Genomic DNA, 26601 nt, shown 5'->3' with positions numbered 1-26601 from the left:
TGAACCTGCAAGATCTTGACTGGAGCCCAAGCCAGAGGCTTAACTGACTTGAGCCACCCACATGCCCCTATGGAGAGAGGATTTTTAATAATCTCGAGTATATGATGAAATCAATGGATTCTCTCTTCAGAAAAAATATACATAGACATGTACACTCCAAGTTTTATGTGTAATTACATGTAATTTTGCATAGAATTATATTGTTTACATACAATTTCAGAAATCATGGCTCTTTAGTGAATTTCTGAAATTATATGTAAAAAATATAATGACTTTGGGAAAGTCATTTTACTTTTCCAAGATTTAGGTCCCTGCTTTACAAAATGAAAGAGGAGGAAGTGCATGACTTTTAAAGAGCCCTTCATGTGTTTACATCCTCCAGCTCTAGGTGTGTATTTAGGAACAGGGTGATTCTTTGATCGGAGCTGCTTAGAGATAATATCTTATGGGAAATCTTCAGCATTAGTTTCACAGATTATGTGGTTTCAAGACTAGAGAGGAGACACCCAGGGGGTGCCTAAGAGTATTCCCGATGAGAGTGAAGGTGGCACGGTGAAGGTGATAGGAGAGGAAGGCAGAGGCAAGAAAGCTGTGGAAATTGTCTACTTATCTGCCTTAATGGAGGAAGACGTGAATCATAGAACCAAAAAGGCATTCTCATCTGAAATGCAAAGGAAGGGGGAGCTGGTTCATCTCAGTAAACTTCAGTAGAGCAAACATGATTTAGTGAGACGTTGTTCCCATCTCCAACTCACCATTTGGAGAATCTCTCTGAAATAAAATACTCATTTGGACGCTCTATCCTGGACATCTCTCCATTGTGGGCATAGGTTTTGCTTCTGTCACTTATCCTGCATTATGTGAAAGCCTGTTATGCCATTATGTGAAAGGAGCGCCACTGCCCATCCTAGGATAAGAACTGGACTAACCTTATAAGGATATTCCTAAATATCTTGGAAGACTCTCACTGGGGGTAGGTGGGCAAGACACAGGGCTTTCTGAGGCATTGTCCTGAATTTGTTATCTCAGAGATCACAACAGATTGGGGCCAGAAGGAAGAAGGGGGGGCGGAAAAGGAGCAAGGGGTTTCAGGATGGGAAGGGGGGGTGCATGAGAGGAGGAAAGACACTGTGAAGTTGTGTGGGTTTCATATCCCTATTTACACTTGCTTTGCAAAATTCCTGTAAGATGCCAGGTTGGGGATAATTCCTTTTGTCAAGGGTCATACCAAGCTTGTTTTCTTGAAGAAGCAAATCCCCAAGGGGGTGGCAGTTTGAAATCAATTGCATCTGGTGTTTAGATAACCCAAGTTTGACATAAAGGCAACACTGATGGAAGCAACAGCCTTCCTTGGAAAGGCAGAGAGACAGTAAAGACCCAGAGTAATGAGTTTAGATTGACCTGAGGATCCTTCTCTGCTCCCAGGGGCAGGGCTTGGAGGTGGAGGTGTCCGTTGATCTTAACTGGGGTGAGGTGTGATCTCTGGTACCAGGAGAGGGAGGGAAGAGGAAGATAAACTATTAGAAAAATGTGTTAATATAAAAAAATTAAATGTGTTAATGTACAAAAAATACCATTAAACTGAAATTCATTTCTTTGGCAAATACTTTTTCAAATACCATGTAAAGTACTAGCGGCTAAATACATGTCAGAAGACTTGGAGGGTCTGCTGCCATGATGATCATTAGCTTGGCATTCAAGGCTCTTTGAAATAAGACTCTGACCTATCTTGACAGCTTTTATCCTAGTTTATAAGAGGAATACTTGAAGGAACTAGATTTGTTTTTTCGCCAGTGATTATTAGCACATAGTATGGCTTAATAACTATTTATTAACTGAATTTCCTTCGATTTTAGGAGCCCCTTCCTGCTCCTCATTGTTGTGGTATCTCACATTCATCCTCTCTGGTTACTTTTGTTTGCAATGCATCCTCTACTCATATTCCTCACTGACTGAAATTTTACCCACTGACCACGGGTAGATGAGAGCACGACGAGGGTTAGGCCTTCCTCCGTGTCACCTCTTGTAATTGTCACCATCACCCTATCTTTGATAGGCAGCACATAAGTCATTCAGGTTATTTACATTGACTCACATTTTTGTGAGTGTATTTACAAAATAGAGTGAAAACAAGTCATTTTTTGGGGTGCCTGAGTGGCTCAGTCAGTTGAGCGTCTGACTTCGGCTCAGGTCATGATCTTGCAGTTCACGAGTTCCAGCCCCTCATCGGGCTCTATGCTGACAGCTTGGAGCCTGGAGCCTGCTTCGGATTCTGTGTCGCCCTGTCTTTGCTCCTTCCCAGCTCATGCTCTCTCTCTCAAAAATAAATGTTAAAAAAAAATCATTTTTCTAAATAGTCTGTCTGTGAAATAAACTTGCTTTCCAAAGGTGCTGGTGGACTCAGAGACTTGTCACTTTGTTAAAAGGGGGTATTAGCCAATATTAAAGAAGTGTTGAAGAGCAGGCCAAACAAACTTTCTCTTTAATGTAATAAAATTTTTATAAAGGCCAAAAAAGTGTTGAATGAATTTTTCTCATTGTGGGATTCAGTTTTTCATACTGCATCTGTCCATCTAGAATTGTCTAAGTGGAATTTAAGTGGCACTTAAATTCACCTTGTGATGAATTCCCACGTTTGGGGAAATATTGATGTATGTCCCATCATGCAGAGATGTCTCTTTATACCTGATGCAGAGAGTGGTTAAATAAGTCGTTCATGGTTCACAGGTTTTGCTAATGGCAACATGACAACCAACATGGGGGATTCAAGCTCAAGTCTGATACCCAAGCTCCAAGCAGTTTTCCTAGATTCAGATCTTCTACTCCAGCCTCTTTATCATCAAGACTTGTTTTCTGTTCTGTGGCTTAAAGTGATATAGTGGATTTACCCCACAGGGGTCATTACCTGGAAATTAAAATCTTGGCCCCTCGTGTTTTAATCCAGACTTTTTGCTACTATACCAGAATTTTGGGTAATATTTACGATGTCCTTTTAGGAGAGAAAAAAATTGTGTCTATACAAGTCTGTCCTTTTCAGCTTAAAATGGACACTGAATCTTTGAAAATCAGACTGGCCTCATTTATTTATTGTCTGTTGGTCCAATTTGAATCTTAAGGAGTTTTTTAACTGTATTTTCTCTCTCTCCAATTAGAATTGCTCCTTGGTTGTAGGTTTGAATAGGAAGGAAATCCCCACAGCAGTCCTGAAGGTCCAGTCTTAACTGGAGTCTGTTTCCTTTATGCAAAAGTACAAAACCCTGTGCTAATTTTGGCCCATTAAGATTAATTGTGATTCAGGGCAGAGTGGTGTTTTGTTTTGTTTTGTTTTTTAACTTTAATGATTGTGTTCATTGTAGTAAGGACCTTGGGTTCAAGAAAAAAGAAAGCCTTTGGTCAAGTTATGTTAATTCAGTTGTCTGTTCTGTTGCAGGATTTGCAAATTTAGTGGCATCAGTGCCATTTTCCAGTTTCCAAACCTGGTCACATTTCACATGATCACAGCGTGCCTTTCTCTTCCCCAGAGCAAAGGGAGGGTTGTCTGACAGTTGGTTCCAATGGCCTCCATTAAGAGGAATGCATGTGCCCCTGGCGGTTGCAGAGACCAGCAAGGCACTCTGTCCTTAGGCAGAGCACCAGGTTGGGGACTCTGGTGCTTACTTGATGTAGATATTTAGCACATGGCTGCCTGGGGAATTGGATTGTGCAGATACTTAAATGGCACTGTAAAACCACTGTTAAAAAAAGAAGGCTACTAGGAGTTGCACCCAATAGTTTAGTTTCTTTTCCTTGAACACTTTTTAATCTGGCATATAAAATGTTGGATTTGTGAAAATCTTAATGACAGAGCTTTCTAGAAGGAATACTTAGAATCATAATAATCAGAATAGTAGAGATCTGTTTCCTCTGAGAAGAGCCTCCCAAACCTCAAAAAATGGAGTTCATGTTGCCAGTGTTTAAAAAAAAGGCCAACATCCTTCAATTTTTGCTTTTCAGAATCACAAGTGTATGGATTTAAACTTGTGATCTTATTCCTCTTTCTTCTTTTAATTAAGCAACCCAGCCAGCAACATGGTTTCTTTTGGTTGTTATAGAGGAGTTCCAGGTGTAAAGTTGGGGGCGGAGCTCAGACCCTGGATCTCTGTGCCGGTCCTGGAAGCCCGACTAAATTTTCACTTACTTAGTTACCTGGTCCTGGCTGGGCCGTACAAACAGAAGCATCTCAGACATGTGACAGAAGCCCGCACTGCCTCAAGAGCTGGCTGGTGAAAGAAGGTGTTCTGGATAAAGATTGCTGGGGTTTGGTCACATACTCAGTGAGCTAGAATGGGACAAGAGCCTGGGGTTAGATAACTCGTTTTGGCAAATGTAGAGGGAATAGAGTATTGAGGTGGAAAAATTTTATTCAGGTATTGCTGTGCTTCATTGAGTGAGTTTTTGACTTGAGCCTATGTGTTTAGAGTTCAAGAGTCTTGACCAATGCTGGCAGTCTTATATTTAGGGTTGAGCCCCTAGGGGAGGTATTCTTGTAGCTGGCATGCTTACAGGGGTTCTAGAGCCTATGTCTGGCAAATTACCCATTCTCCTTTGCCCACATGAAGCCAATGAAAATGAATGTTCTTCCCAGCGAATTAGGGCGGCTTTGAGGACAACCAAATTAAATGAGCTTGAACTTGAGTTTCTTTGAGCACAGCTGGAAATTTTGTCATGCTTCTGGGCTATCTGAACCTCTACTTTCAATGAAACTTCTGATTTGTTACTGTAGTGAGCCTGCTTTAACTATTTTCTCTCATTCCTGAAGTCTGACTTCAGAAGCCTTCATTCCACGAACGTTACAGAGCATAGAGTCTTCCTGGGCACTGGGCTCAATATGGCAGAGAATAAGATGTTGAGACACAGTAGCTTGCTGCACGTAGCTTACAGTTTAGCAGGGACCACCTGATAAGTCAGTAGCCTGGAGAGGATTGTAGGGAGAGCCTGAAAAGATGAAGTGTAAGGCCCAGGTAGCAAACAGGTAGTTGATATAGAGGCTGGAGGAGACGTCACAGTGGAGAGGGAAACTGAGCCAGGTGCTGAAGACTTGGAGGAAGGGAGCATAGGGAATAGGAGTTGCCTGCCCAGAGCACGGAGAGAATAGTGTGAGTGAGTGTTGGGGTCTCCCAAAAGACGATTTCGTGGTAAAACAATTCCAGAAGTGGCACCAGGGTATCAGGGTCACCCCTTTAACATCTTCCACTGAGCTGGGCACTGGGGAGAGCTCCAGTTCGTTCTGGAAAGGACTTTGGGGAAATAGTACCTTCTGTGGACAAAGAAGAGAGAAGAGAGATTCCTTTAATAAATTGCCCACTTTATGCCCCACCCATGATGAATGCTTCACCCTGTGAAGTCAGCAGCACTAATCATTATAATAGCTACCATTTACTGGACACTTACTTTGTTCCAGGAACTGACTTAATGTTTGTATACATTATTAGTTCTATTTTCTGGAGAGGATACAGGGGCTCAGAGTCCCTAGGGTCCCAGTGCTGGTGAGGAGCAGAGTCAGGCTTCCAAACCAGTTTTCTCTGACTCCAAAACCTCCCTGCTTTCTACTGGGCCAGTTAATTAAAAAAATAAGAGTTAAGGATGTTTAGGAAGAGTTTGCCATACAGTAGCATAAGCCCAAGGGAAGGGGAAGGCGGTGAAAGGATTTGGGTTTGTCCCCAAGTCCTTTGAGCACTTTTATAAAAATAAACCCTTTATGCTAGGAGAAGGTTGGACATCTGAAGATGTTGACCCTTCAGAGATGGGAGCCAAACAAAATGGTTTTTGCTGATACAGTCACTAGACTTTTATCCTAACATTCTCTTGGGAAACCCTCCTGCAACAACAGGGAACACGGTAGTCAAGTTTTTCTGCAAATAAATGATTGATTGCTCATGGAGACTTGCTTGCTTGTGTTTCTATATAGCTCAGGGTGTTTCTGATTTCAATAGCTCCTTCCTTCCAGGCCCTTCTTATTTTGGTATTATAATAGTAGTTGAAAAAAAATTTTTTTCTATGATAAATAATGTTGACAGATTGATTTCTTTTCAACAGGAAACTTCTTTTTCCTATATGCTAGGTACTCCTACCAGAGAAAAAGCAAATAGTTGTATTGTTTGCCGAAATCCTCCTTTGAAGGTTGCCCTGTGTTTGTTTAATGGAAATCAGCAGGGGGAGATGGGCTGTCTCTAATATTTTGTTAGAACTTCTCCATAATTCAATAACAATGAAACAAGAACTTGGGTACGGGACAGATTTGCTTTTGAAAACCATGGGTCTTAGCAGTTTTAGAAGTCCTGAGACTGTATTAGCTGGTAACAACTGCAATGTTGAGAGTGATGAAACGTATCTTTGGCTGTTCAAATATGATAGAAATTGATTTAAACCTTGTGAGTCTCCTTTAAAATAGAATTGTTGACAGCAGGAAGGATAATGCTTCTCCAGGGCTAGTTACAGGTTTGATGGTATTCATGTATCTCTTCTTTCAGTTTGTATGTGTTCATTTCATAGCCTTCATTTTGAAAATTAGCTATTAGCAAATACTTTTGTCCAGGAAATTGAATCTGTATTCCTCTATAAACTAATTGTTAATAATAAGTAAGTATGATACATTTGGCACTTAAAAAAAAAGTGTCCAAGAGTCACAGATTGCTGGAATTGATGAAATTCATTGGATATATATTTTAAAAATGGGTATGTGATAAAGCCTCTTCTAGGATGATAGAAATCTTCTATAATGATAGAATTGCTTCCTTTTACCCTTGACTTTTTACCTTGGGGGATTTGTTACATCTTTTTGTCCTCAAATTTGAGTATTAAAATATTACCATTTAAGTAGGAACACAATCTCAGGGGTTGCTGAATACCAGACCATGGCCTTTCTGCAGGCCTCTAGGGGCCTAATGGCAGCTAACGGCAGTTTAACTAAATTTGGGAGTCTATAGGATGGTTGGGAAATGTGAGGGGGTGGAATTTAGGGTTAGCAAGGATGGCCTTAAGGATAGAGAGCTCGGGGGCACCTGGAGGCCAGAGAAGTGAAACTCAGACAGTCAAATGAACCCCGGGCTAATAAAGCTCCCCAGGGTCAGCAGGGGAGAAGTCACAGTCCAAATCCCTTCCTCCCACCTCAGCAGCTACGTCCTGTTTTCAGTCCTGGTTTCGGTGAGCCTGTTGCATGCAGCCTGGTTTTCTGACTATCAGTAATCTCATTAGCCTTTTCCCTGAATGGGGCTTCTAATCCAGAGACATATGCTCAGAGATGCAATGAAAGAACAGACCTTTTCCAAAGCAAGTATGCTCTGTTGGGCTCATGGGTTTCATACCCTAATTTTACAGGACCCTCCACATCTCTTTGGAGACCAGATGCGTAGGTGAGTCTTGCTTTTGTATCAACATCTCATGAATATGCAATCAGTTGAGCTCTAGTGCCAACTCATTTTCAATTCATATGTGGTAGGGTTCAATCCTGCCTTAGATCTACCTGCTGCTTTGTATGTTACTGGCTAGCTGTTTATCGATGTGAGACGTCTAGATACGTTTTATCAGGAGAGATGCTGACAAGCTGTTGTCACAAATTTCAACTTCTGTCTCACTTCTGGTAATCATGTAGACATTTGTCAACAAAGTAGAACATATACTTTATCTATCTATCTATCTATCTATCTATCTATCTATCTATGTAAAATTTGGAGAACTAGTTGTCCTTAAGACTGCTCTCTGGGAGAAATGAACACTAGTTGCTGACTGCACGTTCTGGGTATATTTGGATAGAACTCATAAGAGAAGTGTGTTCAGAAGAACAGAATTGCAGCGGAAAGATGATAGTGGGGAGGGACGTATAACAGTTGTTGGAAAAGTTACTTCTTTAGACATGTGGGGGCCAGCTCTAACTCTAGGGGGTGAGTCTGGTCAAGCCACTTGCTTTTTGAGGGCCTCAGCTTCTCTGTAAGGTCGGGACAGGGGTGTAGAGGGAACGGTTCTCCAAAACTGCATCAAACTTTCTGTCTGTCAGTAAGATAGTTGACTGGAGTATGGCCTTATGAGGGGCCAGCTACTTTGCTGCAGTGAGAAATCGTGGTGGTGTGGTTCCTGCTTGGGGACGGCCCTCGTCTGGCACATGCCCTGGCCGAGGGGTCGACCTGCACCTTAGATGGAAGTTCAGCTCTCTAGGCCTGGCCTCACGTGCCCCCAGTGTTCTTGCCAGAAGGAAAAACACCAACCGACCCTTTGGTGACTGCAGAGACTGAGAGTTCCTGGCAGCAGTGCAAACATGTGCATTTTTTCCCCCCTTATTACGCTTCCGTAGGCAGATTTAATGCTTTAGAAGGGTACAAGGCAGTCACGGGAAGTAGTTCCTGTTTTTCTTACGGCTTTGCCAAGTGGGAAATAAACCTTCCTACCTTGTCTTTTTTGCAGGACTTCCTCTGTCTGTCTCCTCCTTTCTTCTTTGTATTTCTCATCTCTCTTTGAAACTTAATGTGAAGTGCACAAGGGCCAAGTGTTTTGGTGAAGAAGGGGCTGGAGGAGCAGCGTGGTGGGTGCTGACTGGGGCTGTATGTGTATTTTCCTCTTTGCACCAAGCTTCCTGTAAACCTGTAGTTTTATTCTTATGCCAGCATCACTGAGTCTGACATTCTTGGTGTCACTTGGTGACCCTTTTGCAAGTGGCACAGCCCAGTGTCATTTCACTGTCCTAAAGGTGCTTCCTCAGAAAGGAGTTACCCCGTCCCCCAATACTTTCTGTTCCCTTACTCTGCTGTATTTTTCTTCATTACTCCTACCTCCCACTGCCTTAACCTGCTGCTCTCTATTTTCCACCTCCTTCCTAGAAGTTCCACAAGAGCAGGAATTTTGCCTCTTTTGTTCACTTCAGGCTCTCCAGGATCTAGAACAGCATGTAATAGGCACTCAATAAATATTTGTTATGCTAATGGGGACCCTTGCAGAGTTAAGGCTTCCTTGTTTGTTGAATGAATATGGAGCGAATATTTTATCCACATTCATCCTAGTGAATCACACAATAATCAGACTTTACGCTGTACAGTTCTCAGGTCCTCCAAGGCATGAATGGACTTGTGGAGCATGTCAACTATTATAATAGAAGGAAAATGATTTGTTGGGGGGGCTGGGTCAGGTTATTGATGTATAATTTACATACAATTAATTTACCCTTAAAATTTTTAAATTTTTTTAGTATTATTTATTGTCAAATTGGCTTTAATTTACCCCTTTAAAGTGTACAGTTTGATGAGTTTTGATAGATGTATATAGCCACGACCACAATCATGATACAGAAGATCTCCCATCACTCAGTGCTCCTTCTGCAATCTGTTTTCAACCTCCACCCATCACCAGCCTCCACAGATCAAACACGGATCTGATTTTTGCCCTCATTGCTTCACCTTTTCGGCATGTCATATAAATGGAGTCATAAAGAGGCAGTTTCTTATGTCTTGCTTATTCCCTTAGCGTAAGGCTTTTGAGATTCATCCATGCTGTTGTACATATCAGTTGTTTGCTCTTTGTTTATTGCTCAGTAGTATTCCATTTTAATTTATCTGTTAGTTGATGGATATTTGGGTTGTTTTCAGTTTTGGCTATTCCCTATAAGACTTCTGTAAGCGTTCACCCACAAGTCTTTGTGCGAACTTATGTCCTCCTATCTTTGGGGTAAATACCTAGCATGAGATGGCTGAGCTATATCATAAGTCTGTGTGTAACTTTACAAGAAATTGCCAAACTGTTTTACAAAGCGTCTGTTCCATTTTACATTCCCACCAACAGTGTATGAGAGTTCCAGTTGTTCCACAGACTTGCTCGCACTTTAAAATTTTTAAAAATTGTACTACTTCTAGCAGATGTGTATTTCATTGTGGTCTTAATTTGCATTTCTGTACAACTAATGATGTTGAGCATATTTGCTTATTTGAGAAGGCTATGCTTTAGCAGTCTGCTATATTCTCTGGATACGAATAATGTTCTAATATTAGTGGCATTTGAGGTGAAAATTTCTTTTTTTTTAAGTTTATTTATTTTGAAAGAGTGAGTGAGCAGGGGAGAGGTAGAGAGACAGGGAGAGAGAATCCCAAGCAGGCTTTGTACTGTCAGCGTGAAGCTGACATGGGGCTCTATCTCATGAACCGTGAGATTATGACCTGAGCCAAAACCAAGAGTCGGTCGCTTAACCAACTGAGCCACCCAGGCACTCCAGAAGTGAAAATTCCTTTAAGAAAGTGGTTAAAAGTTTGAAAGGCCTCTTCCACTAGGTCCATACTATACAAAAGAAGGTTAGGGTGTGGAAACTATGTTAAACGTTGGCAAAGGGTGGTGGTCCGCCTGAGTGACTGATGATGCGACCCAGAGAGAGAGAGAGCATGTAGGACTTGAACATGGAGATTGGCAGAAAGCAGATTCCATGGCTCTACTGACCTTGGTATGGCTCGCTCGGACCTTAGCTAAACCTAGTGTTTGTGGGAAGTAGACCTAGATTTAATTACATTTTCCCGGATGCCCCAGGAGTCGCCTGGGAAAACTCAACAGTCCTTTATGGCCTTGGAGCATGTGGGTAGAAGCCTGCTGAACATAGAGCTATCCTCTCTGGGGACAATTTACCGGAATCAGTTAATCAAGCTTGAGAAATCAGTTTACCACAGGCCCAGAAATGCCACCACCCTTACCTTCTGAAACCCTATTTCTCTTGTCCATCTCTTAGTCAATTAATTAAGCAAACATTCCCTGACTGTTTATTGCATGCCAGGTACTAGGGAAAACATCGATGAAGAAAACAGAAGTGGTCCCTGCGGACTCAGAATGAAGGAGAAATACTTCAAGGGAAAAGAGAGGCAGCCCTCGGAGTACCCAGGAGGGGCTCCTAACCCAGGTGTCAGTGCAGGGGAGGTAATCAGGACAGAATCCTGGGCAAGCGGAAGCTACATGGAGACCTAAGGTTGAAGAAGAGTTAGCTAGGCAGACAGTGCTGGGAGAAAGGCTTTTCTGGACAGGGAACATACCAAGAAGTCCTGGCGGTAGGACATTCAGAGCCTGTCAGTAGTTTCTTCTGGGCATGGTTTAGGAGGTGGGGAGCAGTGTGAGAGGGGTGGGAGTCATCAGGGAGACCAGTTAAACTACCACATAGACTGGACTTCCTCCTTAGGGCAGTGGGGAGCTGGCAGAGGGTTTTAAGAGCAGAATGGCACATTTGGATATATGGTTTAATCGAATAACTGCAGCTGCTCCCTGATCAATGGATGGGAGGGGGACAAGACTAGAGGCAGGGAGACCAGTGAAGTGGCTGCTGTGGTCACCCAGGAGTGGGATTGACAGAGTGGCCTATTGACTGGCAGTGACTGTGAAGTAGGACCCTTTCCAGCCAGTAACTGGAAATGTGCATAAGGGCAGAAGCGAGTGTGTGACTGGCTTTGAAACATTGAGAAATCTAGTACATAGTACTGCATTCTTTTTGGTTTTGGTTTGTTTGTTCACTTCCTTGGAAAACCGATGTAGAAATGTCCCTTTGGCTTCAGTTACCTGAGCGGAGGGGTTTGGGCATTGCCAAACCCTTCTTTGTGGACAGAATTGCCCCAGCAACGATCACTGTGTTCTGAAGTGGGAAGAGGGAATTATTCAGGAGGCCAGGGCCATGCCAAGGTGGGTGGGAGATTGGGGGAAGAAGCCTGCCTGCTTGTACCCGGCAAAGCCAGAGCAGAACCTTCATTGCTGCTCTGGGCTACTTCTTGCTAACAACCTTCTCTGCATGTCTCCTGGAGGGTCACTGGGCTCAGAACCCATGTCTGGAGACCCAGAAACTCTCCTTTCAGGAAAGTACTCTCCAGAAAATCTCTTCCTGCCCTTTCTCATCTCTCGAACACTCTATTGAGGTGTGTCTTCTCTTCCTCTGAGATTTTTCACTGAAGTTTAGGGGACTCTGTGCTGTGGTTTGGCTGTGGGGGTCTCTAACATGAGGCTATTCAGGTTTCATCCTTCCTACTTCGCCCTTTCCAGAAACCCACAGTGGATTTGCTAGAAATAATGGAATAGAAATGAATGTTTGGACAGGGTAAAACCATTGCTCTGTTAGGAGGTACCGATAGAACAGAGAAAGATAAGTGGGAAGAAGAGCGCTCATTTCTTTGGCACTTACAATGTGCCATGTACTGTGTTGGGAATTCATTTATATTATCTCATTTAATCCTTTGAATATCATGCAAGGTAGGTATTGTCATCTGCATTTTTTGATGAGGAAATTGAAGCTCAGAGAGTATAAAGCCTTGGCCAAGGGCACATAGTTGGGGAGCTGGGGTTGATTCCTATTGGGGCTCTCTCTGCTATGTTAATTGTTTTTAAATTACAATCTTGTATGCTTGCTTTGGCAGCATATATACTAAGATTGGAGTGAAACAGAGATTAGCACGGGCCCTGCACAAGGCTGACATGCAGATTCATGAAGCTTCCATATTAAAAACTAAATAAAATTTAAAAATTAAAATAAATAAATAAATAACTTGTGTTCCAAGCTTCTCATTGTTACCCTGGGGATCTGAAAAGATTCATGTAGCTTCTAAATCAACTAAGTGATTCCTAGAGAGCAGCTTTTGCACGAGAAAAATCTAGCTAATTATTTATTTCAGTATTTCTGGAATGCAAGCCCTATCCTAGGCCACTTACAAAACAATTGGGATGACAGACACGTCTCACAGTGGCATTCTGGCTCTCAGTGCTTGGGAGGTCCGTTGACAGCTTTAAACAACGAATTGCAAACCAATGCAGTGCCAGTATAACTCTTCTTCTTTTTGGGGTGAGAAATTTTGGGGGTCTATGTCCTAGAGGTTTGCTGAGCAAATGATAAAGAAATAGGACCTACAGCTTGAATATTTCAGAGTAACTCCTGATTTGTTGGATTGTCAATGAATGAATTAAAATACATAGTAGTAGGGTCTTTCCTTCTCAGAAACTGAAAACTCCCTCCACTCTCTTCTTTCTCTAGAGGTTTTAAATGCAAGTCCTCATGAAGTGGGCAGCAAAAGGGTAAAAGGTTGACCTTTGCATTGCAATCTCGTTTGGACTCACAGATTTTTTAGTCCAATATTTGCTTTTATATCCACAAGTGGTCACTGCATTAGTTCTTTTTGCCATTTGTTCCTCCCTTGCCTAGTTTCCCACTCCCACCTCGACCTTACTAGGGGCCACAATGATAAACTGAGCTATTTAGAAGTAAAGCTGGTTTCTGGGTTGTGGCAAGAGTTCATGACTATGAAGTGCCAGCAGGACCTAACTTTGACCTGTGTATCCCTCCCTTCTTCCACTTTTCATTTTCTACCCTTTCCCCAACTTTAATTTTAGTCTGACTACTTGGGATTATTCCAGCATTTAATAAATACAGTTGTTGAACGGGCAGCTGGGACACACAGCATGTTGTATCCGCTGCTTATGAGAACCATCCTTTTGCCCAGCAGGGTGAAACAGTCCTCCCGGGAGGTACCTGTGACACCTGATAAGGAGGGGCCAGGCCCTGTGTGCAGGTGCACACAGGTGGAGTAGAGCCAGAGTGTACATATGTCTGGGCAGTGGGAGATTGTTGGTTTCGCAGGTGATGCTCTCCGCCTGCCTCAGCTGACTTGTTTCTCCGTGGGATATTGTTTTCTTTCTACAGACACACAGCACTGGAATTGTCCTCGTCACCTGGGAACCAGGTGTCAATGTTATTTCCTCGGTATTTACTCATAGTCATCTAAAACAACTCCGTGGCTTTCCAGATTGGGAAACTGCTTTATCGATGGTGCCGTTTATCATTTGAAAGGCACAGCTATGTGGCCAGATGAAAATGTGGTCGGTAGCGAATTTCAAGAATTAGCATAAATTACTCCAGGTTCGAAGCAAAATTCATAAACGCTGCTACGTTTTATGGGAAGGAAAGCATTTTTCTTAGACAAGCGAGACAGGTGTCTGGGATTCCAGTGTGCCGTTTCCAACCTCAGGGTTTTGACCAACCAAGATTGCTCACTTAAGTCTGTTTTCTTTCATAAGTGCATTTTTCATTCCCAAATGGTCGCACCAACGGAGCTAAAATGATTAGGTTTATAATGACCACCTTCCAGGCTGCAGCCAGAAAAACCTCCAGAATCCCTGTTTACAGGAGAAACTCTGAAGCCGCAAGTTGGGGACTCAGGGCTTCCTGAGAGTAATTAGGACACTGATCTGGGTTTTGAGGTCCCAGGTGAGGGGGCTGGTGCAACAGCCCTCACTGGCGTATGGCTTTGCAACAATAACTGATAGCGTTCTCTCCTGCTTTATCTTTCAGTTAATGACCAGCCACAGCGTCCCTGCTGTGAGCTGCTGCTGCTGCCTCCAGAAACTCCTGAGCCACACACAGGTTGCTGCGGCTGCTGGCTGAGGAAACATGGCTTACTGGCCACAGTTGAGGTTGCTGCTGTGGAAGAACCTCACTTTCAGAAGAAGACAAACCGTAAGCTTGGGTTTCTCTGGGGAGGTTCTCCTCTGCTTTTCTTCATGGTTGTGAGTTGGGGATTGGAGAAGGGAGGAGAGGGAATCCTCTTGGTTTCTTAAAGGGAAAGAATGAATCTGGCCCTGATGAGCACAGGTCCGTGTGGTCCTGATAGAGCCCTACTGCTTATGAGAGAGGGAAGATGTGCGGCCAGGCAGAAATGTCAGCTTTAGTTTGTGCTAGTGGCCAGGCATGAGTTCTGACCCCTGGAATCTGGCACAGAATTGCCTCTGACCATCCCATTCTTTCCTTTTGCTACAGCCTTGGGGCCACCTGGCTGTGAGCACCTGAAGGGCCCTTGTATTTCTGGGAGGTGGGAATGAAGTGAGTTAACAGCCCAGCTCTTAGAGAGACACTGATCTCTTCGTGTCAGTGTGGACTCTCTCAGCTCTGACTGAAAGCCTCAAGGAATATAAAACTGAGATTTGTTTGATTGCTGTGGAGGGTTCTAAGCCATTCACTTCCCAGTTGGGACACAAATTCTTTGCATATCTTGAGAAGATCATCTTTAATGCTCAGGTGAATGGTGTTTTTACACAGAGGAGGGTAAAGGCTGTGAGGCACAGTGAGCTCCCTGGAGCTCAGACATCAGCTCTTTGCTTGTCTATCTCTGATGAACACTCCTGGACACCCTATCTAGTCTCCTGGGCTTAGCTGCACCCCTCTGTAGTTGGCTTCTAAATCTGTTTCCTGTCCTGCCCTTTCTTCTGAGTTCAGAGCCTGAGTCCCCACTGGGCTATCTTAACTAAGCTTAACATGTCTATAACCAAAATGATCATCTTAGACTCAAAAAGCTGTAAGAGACCTTTGAGAGAATTGAATTAGTGTTTCTCAAACCAGAATAATGCTTGGACATTCTTTAAAAGAACAAAAATGTCAAGATTCCCCTTGTGTTCGTGAAACTTATTCTTTTTCTTTTTTTAATTAAAAAATTTTTTTTAAATTTAACTTATTTTTTTAATTTACATCCAAGTTAGCATATAGTGCAACAATGATTTCAGGAGTGGATTCCTTAATGCCCCTTACCCATTTAGCCCATCCCCCCTCCCACAACCCCTCCAGCAATCCTCTGTTTGTTCTCCATATTTAAGAGTCTCTTATGTTTTGTCCCCTTCCCTGTTTTTATATTATTTTTTGCTTCCCTTCCCTTATGTTCATCTGTTTTGTCTCTTAAAGTCCTCATATGAGTGAAGTCATATGATATTTGTCTTTCTCTGACTCACTGATTTCGCTTAGCATAATACCCTCTAGTTCCATCCACGTAGTTGCAAATGGCAAGATTTCATTCTTTTGGATTGCCGTGTAATACTTCATTGTGTATATATACCACATCTTCTTTATCCATTCATCCATCGATGGACAGTTGGGCTCTTTCCATATTTTGGCTATTGTTGATAGTGCTGCTATAAACATTGGGGTGCATGTGCTCCTTCGAAACAGCATGCCTGTATCCCTTGGATTAATACCTAGTAGTACAATTGCTGGGTCGTAGGATAGTTCTATTTTTAATTTTTTTGAGGAACCTCCATACTGTTTTCCAGAGTGGCTGCACCAGTTTGCATTCCCACCAGTAGTGCAAAAGAGATCCTCTTTGTCCACGTCCTCGCCAACATCTGTTGTTGCCGAAATTTCTTCTTTTTTGTGATGTTACTTGTGTACATATGTGAAACAAGGTATAAACCTCTGTATTTATAGGCTATTATACAACCATATGACCCATACATACTTGCAAATTAAATGCAAACAAAATTGTAAAACCAGTACAATTCAAATTAACGTCGTTAATGTAGTAAGACAGCTATCATTGTTCAGCTGAAACCAGATTATAAGTAGTAAGGTGAATTTGGTAGTGAATGCTGTAGTGCTGATTCTTTGGAGTTTGGACAGTCTACATTGCTGTGCTAACGATTCAGTTCTTCAACTGCTTTTCCAGTGACCTGCATTTGATATCATTTGGCGTTCATTTGGTCCAATCTCCTCTTTTATAAATTGCGTCCGCATCTGTTCCTTTTTCATTAGTCTGCTACAATTACATCGGTGCCAACACAATCACAAATACAAATGTAAACCTAGGCTTTGAAATCTTGTGCCAGAAGTAGTTATAAAGTGGGCATTCAGAAGATTCAGATTTTTTTTTTAATTTTTTTCAATGTTTATTTTATTTTTGAGAGAGAGAGAGACAGACAGACTGTGAGCAGGGGAGAGGCAGAGAGAGAGGGAGACACAGAGTCTGAAGCAGACTCCAGGCCCCGAGCTGTCAGCACAGAGCTGGACGCGGGGCTCAAACTCACGAACTGTGAGATCATGACCTGAGCCAAAGTTGGACGCTTAACCGACTGAGCCACCCAGATGCCCCAGGTTCAGATACGTTTATTTGAATTTGTTTAGATGACCATTGAAATGAAAACAAAACATGTTTAAAATCCTCACAGAGAACTCCTATTTAATCTCTCATGAATATATGTACTAGTCTGAGAATCACTGATTTATTTTTATTTTATTTTATGTTATGTTATTTTATTATTATTTTTTCTGCCTCATGTTACAAGTGGGGACCTAAATCCTAAGGTCACTAGTCAGAGAGTAGAAACTAGAATCTATGTATCCTGTCTGTCTTGATTGATGATAATAGTAATAGTAAAATATAATGTGTTATTTTATAATATAATAAAAGCAAATGCCTAGGATGAGCTTCCATTATTAATTAGATTAATTCTTTAGGACCCCATGAAGTACTGTTATCTCCTTGTGTCGTAGCTGGGGTACTTGAAGTTCAGAGAGAGTCTAAGTAATCTGTCTGAGGTCCATCCACGCTGCTACTCAGGAGTGCATGTAGGTTTCGAGTCTAGATAATCTGACTCCAGAGCTGGTACTCTAAATCACTGTCAGATTGCTTCTCAGTAGCATCATTATTTTTTGTTTTCAGTCTCAAAAACTTGAAGTTTCTGACCTTTTCCTCACCTTTGCTTCTGTTTCTCATGGCTTTTCCCAGGTATTTCCTGGGAAATTTCAAGTCCTGGTATTTCCAAGTCCTATCTGTTCATCACTTATCCTCACTTCTTAACCATTGTGTGCTCCAGGACCCCTCCTCTTCTCATCCTGATGGCAGCAGCGCACATGATGGGAAACTGTCTTTGCCATAGCGTATCCATTAACCACTGAGTGGTGGAAAGAGTTGTTTCATCTTAGCAATGAAAGCAGGGCTCAAGGTAGTCCAGTCCAGACCTCTCATTTCACAGATGAGAACACTGAGACGCAAAGCAGAGGAGGGATTTCCCCAAGCTCAACCAAGGAATCAGGAGCTTGGGGTCTTGGAACAAGATGTGGGATTGGGCCATTCAGACTGGGCCAGCCTCTTCTGGTCTTGAGCTTGTCACTTCTGGTTTAGTACTGCTTCTGGATTTAGAAAGAGTTAAGATTAGGGAGATAGGCAGGCTTAGTCAAAGGCAATTTGTAGCCTTCTGGCAGAGTTTTTGCTGGCGGAAGTAAAGATACAGCATCTGACACAAAAGGGCTTTTCTGGATGGTACACCACAAGCCTGCTAGCTTGCCCTTGCTTCCCTTCCTGAGAGCTCAAGGAAATGTATTTTTCTGAAGCTGAAAAAAAAAAAAAAAAAGGCGGTTTATTGCAGGTTATAGATGCTTAGGTTGTCAGAGCTGGAGAGATCTGGGCTGCCCCTGGTACAGTTGATGGATCTGGGATTCCAGGCTGGGGGGCAGGGGTCCAGAGTGGGTCAGTCACGGAATTAGCACCGGAACCAGTTTCCTGGTGTCCCTACAGGCTTTTTTTTTTTTTTTTTTCCGGCTGGTTTTGCTTTATCTACACTAAGGGTTTAATGCCCATGGATCTTAAGTGCTGACTGGTAGCTACTTCCCAATCCACCTGGCTTGGATTTCTGGATGATATTGTTGAGACATGGGGACCTGTCCAGGGTTTTGGTTCCTCTTCGTTAGCTCACATAGTCAGAACCCACTGCCTACTGGGCAGGGAAAGAAGTTCCATGATTGTTCTTGCCCACAGTGTGTGGGATATCATTGCTTGTTTCCCATTTTCTCAGATTCTAGAAATACACACTTAGCTTCAGAGCCTGGTACCTGGGATATGCTTAATAAGTGGTTACTGAAGGAGTAGTAAATGTATTAAATGGGCCATTAGTTTGCAGGTCTCTAGGAGGCTCCCCTGCTATAGGGGCCTTGTGTTCTGCTGCTGGGAAGAATATGTAAAAACTGGGGGCTGAACAGTACACCCCAGAATAACCCTGTGGAAAGGCAACATTTGCCCTTTCCCTCTCTGTCCTTGTTTGCTGATGAATCCTGGGGACCTCTTTGTGCCCCCATTGTCCCCTCACAACAGCCATCAACCAGGGTTAGCTTTCCGTTGTTTCTGTTGGGCAAAGAATACACCGAGAGTTGCGAAAGTCGAGTGCAAAGCTCAGTTTGGGTCCAAAGTAACGGTTAACTTGTGTGGGTGGCAGTCATTCAGTACAAACAGGGCTTGGGACCGGAAGGGCGAGGGGCTTCAGGGCTCTCAGGATCCTCATCTGGTTTTAGGCTGAGCCAGAGGCCAAGGTCCCATGGAACAGATGGGACACTGTGGCCATCTGGCCTTTCTTTTTTGCTTTTGCTATTAATTTTCTCTATTAGATCTGATTAGTCATGTGCCTGGGAAGATAGGTAATTCTAATTGTTGCAGAGAGTGTAGGTATTTGGACTTTGGTTAACGATAAGGAATAAACTATCAAATAAATAGAATTAAAACTCTTCATTTAAGAGCCATTAGAAAATTTTCCAGGGTAGATGAAAACTTTCCACATTCCCTCTCCACTTCTAGTTTCAGCTGATACATTTCTTCCTCATCCTTGTTCCTGGCCTGGCAGTGACAGTTCAAATCCGGATAATAATTCTAATTTTTATTTAATTCTAATTCTGTTCTAATTCCAGCTTGGCCACCATATGCCTCAATGGCTAAGGGAAAGTCGTTTCTCTTGAGTTTTAGTTTCGTCTTGTATGGGATGAAGAAAGTTAGAACACGTAGCCATTTATTGTTTCATTGGGATAAATATTGACTGAACATCCACTACATATGGGACAGCGGACCGGGTGTAGTGGTGGAGCAGACAGAGGTGATCCTAGCCCTCGCGGAGCTGACAGTTCAGCGAGCGAAGCAGGTATAAAACACATCACAGAAGTAAAAATATAATAACAAACTGTGATAGGTGTTAGGAAGAAAATAAATCAGACAGACTTTGGCACTATGTTAGGTTCTACCAGGCCTTGGAAAGGGACTTAATGTAGAATGGAAAGTTACGACATTTAAGCTGAGAGCCCTGAAGTTCAAGTTGGAGAAGATCAGGAGCTCAGAGATTAGGGGCAGCATCATATTCCAGGTAGAGAGACACGTGGTGTGAAGGCTATGGGCCTAACGCATGTTCCCAAGTCAAGGAACAGAAAAGCCAGTGGCACTGGTGGAGTGAATGAAGACCGGCTGGGGAGATGAGTTGGGGATTGGCAGGGCCAGATCATGCCTGGCCTTGGAGTTGGGGAAGGGCAGTTGAATTTTATTTTATGTCCAGAAGAAGTCCCTGAAGTGGATGGGTCATGATGATGGGAATCAGATCGTGTAGTCCTTGGCCCTGAAGGGACTTGAGTGACCGTAGCCCAAGGAGACCATTGTAATCATTACATGTGTATGTACCATTTTATGTTCTGTTTTCTTCTTTCATTTGATGTAATTTCGTGTATATCTTCTCTTATTTCCAAATAATCTTCATATTTGTAATAATGATTCTTGATACGTAGCCTGCATTTTCTAGTTTTGAAATACTTTTATATCCATTATCTTCTAAAATTTCAAAGCAATTCTGAGAGGAATGCTTTAACATATGTGTATCATAGGTAAAGGAATATTATAAATTAGCAAGTTAGTAAGAGGGGGATCTTTTGGCCCAATCTACGATGGCAGATTGCTGTTAATTTTAAGGTAATTCATCAATATAGCTTTTATTTGATAAGTTCATATCCTATGGCCAACTTTTGATGTTTATTAACTATAAGCCTCCATGTCCTCAACTGTAAAGTGGGGACAATAGCAAATGGGGGTCAGTAGAACTGGGTTCAAGTGCTGGTGTACTCTCTTACCAGGCTACAGGTGATAACTTCTTCAAACCTTAGTTTCATGGTAATGATTCAACCTGTCTCACAGAGTCATTATGAGAATTAAATATTAGAGATGAGATGTATAAAAATCCCTGGTATATAGTAGGTGCTCACCATTGGCTGTAACTGTTAAAAATCTATAGACCATGAGTTCATTTTACCCCCTTGGAACTAGTTGATGTTTTGTGACCATGCCACTGAATGGGGTCACTTCCCACCTGGGCCACTGCTGTGTCAATGTCATGTGGCCTCTATAGTTGGGCAGAACTAGCAGTTAATCTCAATTCTGCCTTTGTCTCTATGACTTACTCTTCCTTTTCCCCTACTTATATATATTTTTGCCACATATAAAATGGGGACATTAATGGTTCCTACATCACAAGGTTGTTTGGAGACATAAATGAGATCATCCATATGTAATGTGCTTACTATGTACTGGACTCTAAATAAATAAATGGTAGCTATTGTTTATCCTAAATATACAGATGGTAGCTTCAGAGCACCAAGGGTGATAACCACTGTTTATCTTACTCATACTCTTCACTTATTTTTGTTTTTGTTTTTTTCTGAGTTCATTATTTTTTGAGTTCATTCACAGTTATGCCATTTTTAAAAAGTTTTATTCCTGTTGATATTTGTGAATGATTTTATTTAGCTATAAGCTTGTAAAACATACAATTTTGTGCTCTGCTTTTTTTCACTTAATATTGTATGTTTAATAGTGTCTGTGTTTCATAGATGTGATGACTGCACAATATATTGTCCAGTAGATGTACCATAATTTAATCATTTCCCATTGCTGTGCAGCTAAGTTGTTTCCAGTATTTTGTAATTGCAATGCTTCAGTGGCTGAATAACTTCATGTGTACAGCTTTTTGATATTTTAAATTTAGTTTTGTAGGGTGAATTTGTAGGAATATTACTTGGTGAAAGGGGATACTCATATTGCTTTTCCAGAGGGCTCAGATTGATTTGTATTTTCATCTGTATTATTTTATAAACGTCCGTTCATTCTCTTACTCAATGAACATTTTTTAGGTCTTTCTAGGTGGCAGGCTTAGTGAGAAGAAAGTGCTAGTGGGAGAGAAACTCTTTTTTAAATAGGGTCCCTCCTGTGCCATGTTCTGATGAAGGCACTGAGTACCTGGGGAACTCCAAGGAGGGGCTTTCAACTTTGATGGTAGAAGAGAGTGAATGTCATTTGAAATCTTGGAGATTTCAATGTGTGTTGCTTCTTTGGGATTGTTTAGAGAAATACTAGGAAGATTAGCCACATCTTCGGTCTTGGAGACCCCACACTGACATGTGCTTTCTTCCAAAAGACTCATTTGTCTTTTCTTTCCCCTTTAGTGTGCTATCAAATAGTGTAAACTATTCTTTATGGATATATGGTAACAGTGGATTTTTGTTCCATTTGAGAAGTAATACATATACATTATGGAAAATTTAGGAAACACAGGATAGTTTTTTATTTTTAAAATGAAAAAAAAATTTATGTTTTTAAACTTTATTTGGAGAGAGAGAGAGGGTATGCTAATGTGCACGTGCAGGGGAGGGGCAGAGAGAGAGGGAGAGAAAGAATCCCAAGCAGGCTCCATGCTGTCAGGGCACAGCCTGATGTAGGGCTTGACCCCACAAACCTTGAGATCATGACCCCGAACCATGAGATCATGACCCCAGCTGACATCAAGAGTCGGACATTCAACCAACTGAGCCCCAGCCCTGAAAAGTATTTTGAAAAGTCACCCATGTTCTTATCACCCCAAGATAGCCACTGTTATCATCTTTGTATTTCCTTCCAAAAAGAAGATTTAAAAAGAGTTTAGTAGGTAACCATAACAAAGGTCTCTGGAAATTAAAAATGGGTTATTTAAAATACCAAAATCCAACAACAAATGACAGCAGGAACAGAGAGGTTTTATTAATTATGATGTGTTCACAGTATGGAATATCAAAGTGGCCATTAAGATCCATATTTTAAGAGAATATTTTGTGTCATAGAAGACTTCCATTATGATGTTAAATAAAAAAGCAAAATATAAAATTATATATGCTGTATAATGTCAGTTTTGTAGAGAAAAATATTCATGTATACATAGAAATGGCAAAAAATATTAACAGAAAGCCTTTGTTAGCTCAGTTTACTAGGGATTATCTTTGGGAAGTAGGATTAAGGGTGATTTGTATTTACTTTTTTCTACTTTTCTGGATTTTTTTTTTTTTTTTTGAGAGAGAGAGAGTGAGCTAGTATGAATGGAGTAGGGGTGAAGGGTGAGGAAGAGAGAAAGCATCCCAAGCAGGTTCCATGCCCAGCGTGGAGCCCTGTGCTAGGCTTCATCTTATGACCCTGGGATCATGACCTGAGCCAAAATCATGAGTCAGATGCTCAACTGACTGAGCCACCCAGGCACCCCCTCGATTTTTTTAATTTCAAATTTTTCACAATGAAAATATATGTACTTAAAGATCAAGAAAAAAAATCTGTTTAAAAAAAGAAGGGAGGATTTTAGGACAGTGTTCTCTTGGCTTTATGGCTCTGCAGCCACAGTTGTAATTACTCTTAACCACAAGGCCCTGTGACTCTTCTGGGCTCTTTGGTGTTCATCCTAATTAGAACGTTAGAGTCTAGAAATGAAGGGAATAAAAGAGGTGAGAGTCTTTGCGTGAGCACCCCCGGTTCAGTTGAATCATGTCTAATGATTTCCATACTGTCCCTAGACTTATTTATCCCCTGGTAACTCACTGAGGCAGGGTTTTCCTTTAGAGACACCATATTGTTTTCACCAGTGGATCATGCTTACTTGTAAGTTTACTGATCTAACCTACTGGAGAAGATGGTACCCAGACCTTGATGGATGGGGAAGAAGAACTTTGCACTTTTCCCAGCTTTCCAGTCCTGGAGGCACCCAGTTCAATATGGAACTCTGTGTGATTTTCCATTGTGCTTTGGAGACCTTTCTCAGCCCAATGGCGGGCAACTTTGTGTGCATACAAAGGAACAGAGATGGTGTGTTTAGCACAGCAGGCTGCCTGGCTTTCTCCTTTCAACAAATGGTCCTTACCTACCTGACACTCTCCCAGGGCTGGGAATGCAAAGCTGACAGGAGTGTTTGCCTTCAGGGGTGCTCATATTGTGGTGAGGAGGCCAATGATAGATGATTTCAGGGGCTGGAGGAAAAGGCTCTAGGAGGAATATGCACCAGTTACTATTACAGGAGAAGGGCTTCTAAGCTCAGTCTGAGATTTTAGTAAAGGAAATGATGCCTGAGTAAGTCTGTCTTGAAGAATGAATAGTAAGTAGTGAACCAGATGAAGCAGGATAGGAAGCATTTTCCTTTCTTGAGGAGAACACAGAGGTATGGAGTAATAGGTTACAACATGAGAACTGTAGACCATTCAGTGTTGTTAAAGCCTGGAGAGTGGTAGGAGAGGCTGGAGATTTGATCAGTTGTTTAATTAACTTTGCTGTGGATTTCCCAAAGCCCAGGAGCATTAGGCACCCATGTTATTTTTTAAATTCACAGCACTCTGTCTTATTTCCCCCCTCAGTGTCAGCTGTTGCTGGAAGTGGCCTGGCCCCTATTTATCTTCCTGATCCTGATCTCTGTTCGGCTGAGCTACCCACCCTATGAACAACATGAATGTAAGTATCTGAGCATCCTGCCTGAGACTCCCCTGGCAAGCAAAATCCAGGTAGTGGACACAGGCTACATTTGACCTGTCCCAAGATGCTATCTTTAGGAAATACCACACATGATTTGGAACAGAAAAGCTTCTAATTTTTTGATAAGGCGTGAACTCAGGAAACCATTTTCAGTCTTAGCGAATGGTGATAACAGTAATTATAATAATAGCCAACATCTGTTTCATCCATTTTAGATCATGAAAGTAAAATAACCTTACCCATAAGTCGGAAAGTGGTGATTAAAAAAGCCTCCTGGGGCAATGCCTTAACTCAACTGTCATCTGGACCCTGCCAGTTTTTTTCATATGCATTACGTCTTTACTGCACAATTTGCAAATCATGGAAACATATAATTTTAAGCAGCATTTATATAGAACTGCTCAGATTGACTAATATTCTTTTGTGTGATTGTCATAACAACCTTGTATGATAGACTCTCATTGTTATCTATTGCTTTAATTTCTTGGTAAGTAAATTGAGGCTCCAAGAAGTGCAGGGACTTGCCCAAGGTCACATATCCCATAAGTAACAGGTGAAATTAAGATCAGATCATCAGACTCCCAATCATGTGTTTGGATGGTGGCCTTTAAAACAGTGAGTGTAGAAAATACAGTAATGGCTAAGAACACAAGCTCTAGATGTCAAGTTACTTGGGTTTGAATCCGGGTTTCAATACTAGGCATATCACCTTGGGCAAGTGACTTAGCCTCTCTGTACCTAAGAGAATGACAGCACCTACCCCATGTGGTTGTTGTGTTGTTCTGCAATCACCGTGTTTGTCTCCTGGCTAGGCGTGCTGGATGGACTGACTGCAGAAATGCCCCCGTCTAAAGGGTCAATATTTATGTGGGAGGTTTAACTGGGATCTCTGTTCCATTGCTTCCATGACTTTTCCTACCATTAACCAGCTCCACTCACATCCTGTCAGCTCTACAGGCTTGCAGGATACTGTTCCTCTGGGAAGAGATGGGGTTAGGGTCACCTTTTAATTGTGTTCTTGGTCTGGTCCCATCTGTCTCACAGCACATAATGACCGTTATTTACCTGCTAATTTGCTAGCGCATATTATACCTATTGAAGTTAAAAAAACAAAAACATGAAACCACAAAACCTCAAGAACATTCTACCAAATGTCATTTTTCTGATCTCACCAAAAAAGAAAAGAGCAGAAAATGAAATCTACGCTCAATTTGTGGGCCAGGGAGGTAATTCTGCTTTTTCTTTTGGTGCCCTGAAGTTTAGTGAATGAATGCATGTTTGATTTTATTGAATCATTACCCTAAGCTTCACTGAAGTACACATTTTAGGGAAAACTCCGCTTTTTCATCTGCTAGGCTATAATCTCTCAGGAATGATCACAAACAGGCAAGATGGTGTAGTAGAACATCTTGCAGACCATCACGCAGACCTTGGCATCAGACAAATTGGGGTTTGTTTGGATCCTTGCTACACTACTTGCTGAGATTGTGCTCTTGGACAAGTTGTGAAATCTTAACCCAGAGCCCTCTGGATGTAGACTATAGATTCTCAGAAATGTGAAGTTCCTATTCTTACAGAACGCAGGTGAGACTTTAATCCCCCTTTGTGTACTTCTTGCAACCTTACCTCCTGCTCTCACCACCTTCTAGGGACATAGCCAGAAGAACAGAGAGCTCAGATAAAGCTTGCAGAAGTGTCTTTCTCTGGGAATAAAGGATTGGTGTATAACTTTTCCCCATAAATCTTCCCCGATTTGGTCAAGAGCCATTAAGGTCGTAATCAGTTCTGTGGGCCCTGGGAGTCCATTATGCTATTTGATTGTCCTCCTGTATACCCAGTGCCAAGTCCCCATCCTGCTTTTTTGTCCCCCCCACATTGGGGGATACAATCTATAGGAAAGGGTCTTTGCTTTACTCCACAAGGATCAGTCTAAAATAACTTCGCCTTCCATTGCCCTGTGTTGCCTGGACCAACATTACCCTGTCTTTGGTGCCAAGTATCTCCAGGAGGTTAAAGAGGAGAATCCCTTGATTCTTCGAGTGGTTGGGTTACATAAATTTCACCTGCATGAAGAGCAGCTGACTTAGGCAAGGGACCTTGTTTGATTTTCCTTGAACTATTAACAGGGAGATAAGGAGGTTAACTGAGTAAATGTTCAACAGGCCAGAGTCCCTGTAGAGGTTGGCCACAGTGATCAGATCTTGTCACATCCTTGCTTTGGATGTTGCCTCTCTGGTTGGACTATGGATGGAAGAAAAAG

General features: G+C 42.1%; 1 protein-coding gene and 1 non-coding gene across 6 annotated transcripts in view; both read left to right on the top strand.

Annotated features, from left to right (window-relative positions):
• The window catches only part of ABCA1 (ATP binding cassette subfamily A member 1), a 323564-nt gene that overhangs the window by 196815 nt on the left and 100148 nt on the right, over window positions 1-26601 (top strand). For all 5 annotated transcript variants that reach the window (XM_086683626.1, XM_086683625.1, XM_086683627.1 and 2 more), the window contains 2 exons: window positions 14318-14482; window positions 24227-24320. In XM_086683626.1, coding sequence (XP_086539752.1) covers window positions 14417-14482; window positions 24227-24320 — 160 coding nt within the window. In that variant the 5' untranslated portion in view covers window positions 14318-14416. The remainder of the gene's footprint in view (window positions 1-14317; window positions 14483-24226; window positions 24321-26601) is intronic.
• On the top strand, window positions 12377-12479 carry LOC112851742 (U6 spliceosomal RNA). The gene has a single exon (XR_003222810.2). It is a non-coding gene; the product is annotated as a U6 spliceosomal RNA (small nuclear RNA).

This window comes from Puma concolor, chromosome D4 (genome assembly GCF_028749965.1).
Source record: "Puma concolor isolate L17-30 chromosome D4, mPumCon1.1.hap2, whole genome shotgun sequence".
In the NCBI taxonomy this organism is placed as follows: Eukaryota; Metazoa; Chordata; class Mammalia; order Carnivora; family Felidae; genus Puma; species Puma concolor.
The sequence above is the reverse complement of the archived record's forward strand: the minus strand, read 5'-3'. Positions and strand labels throughout refer to the sequence as shown.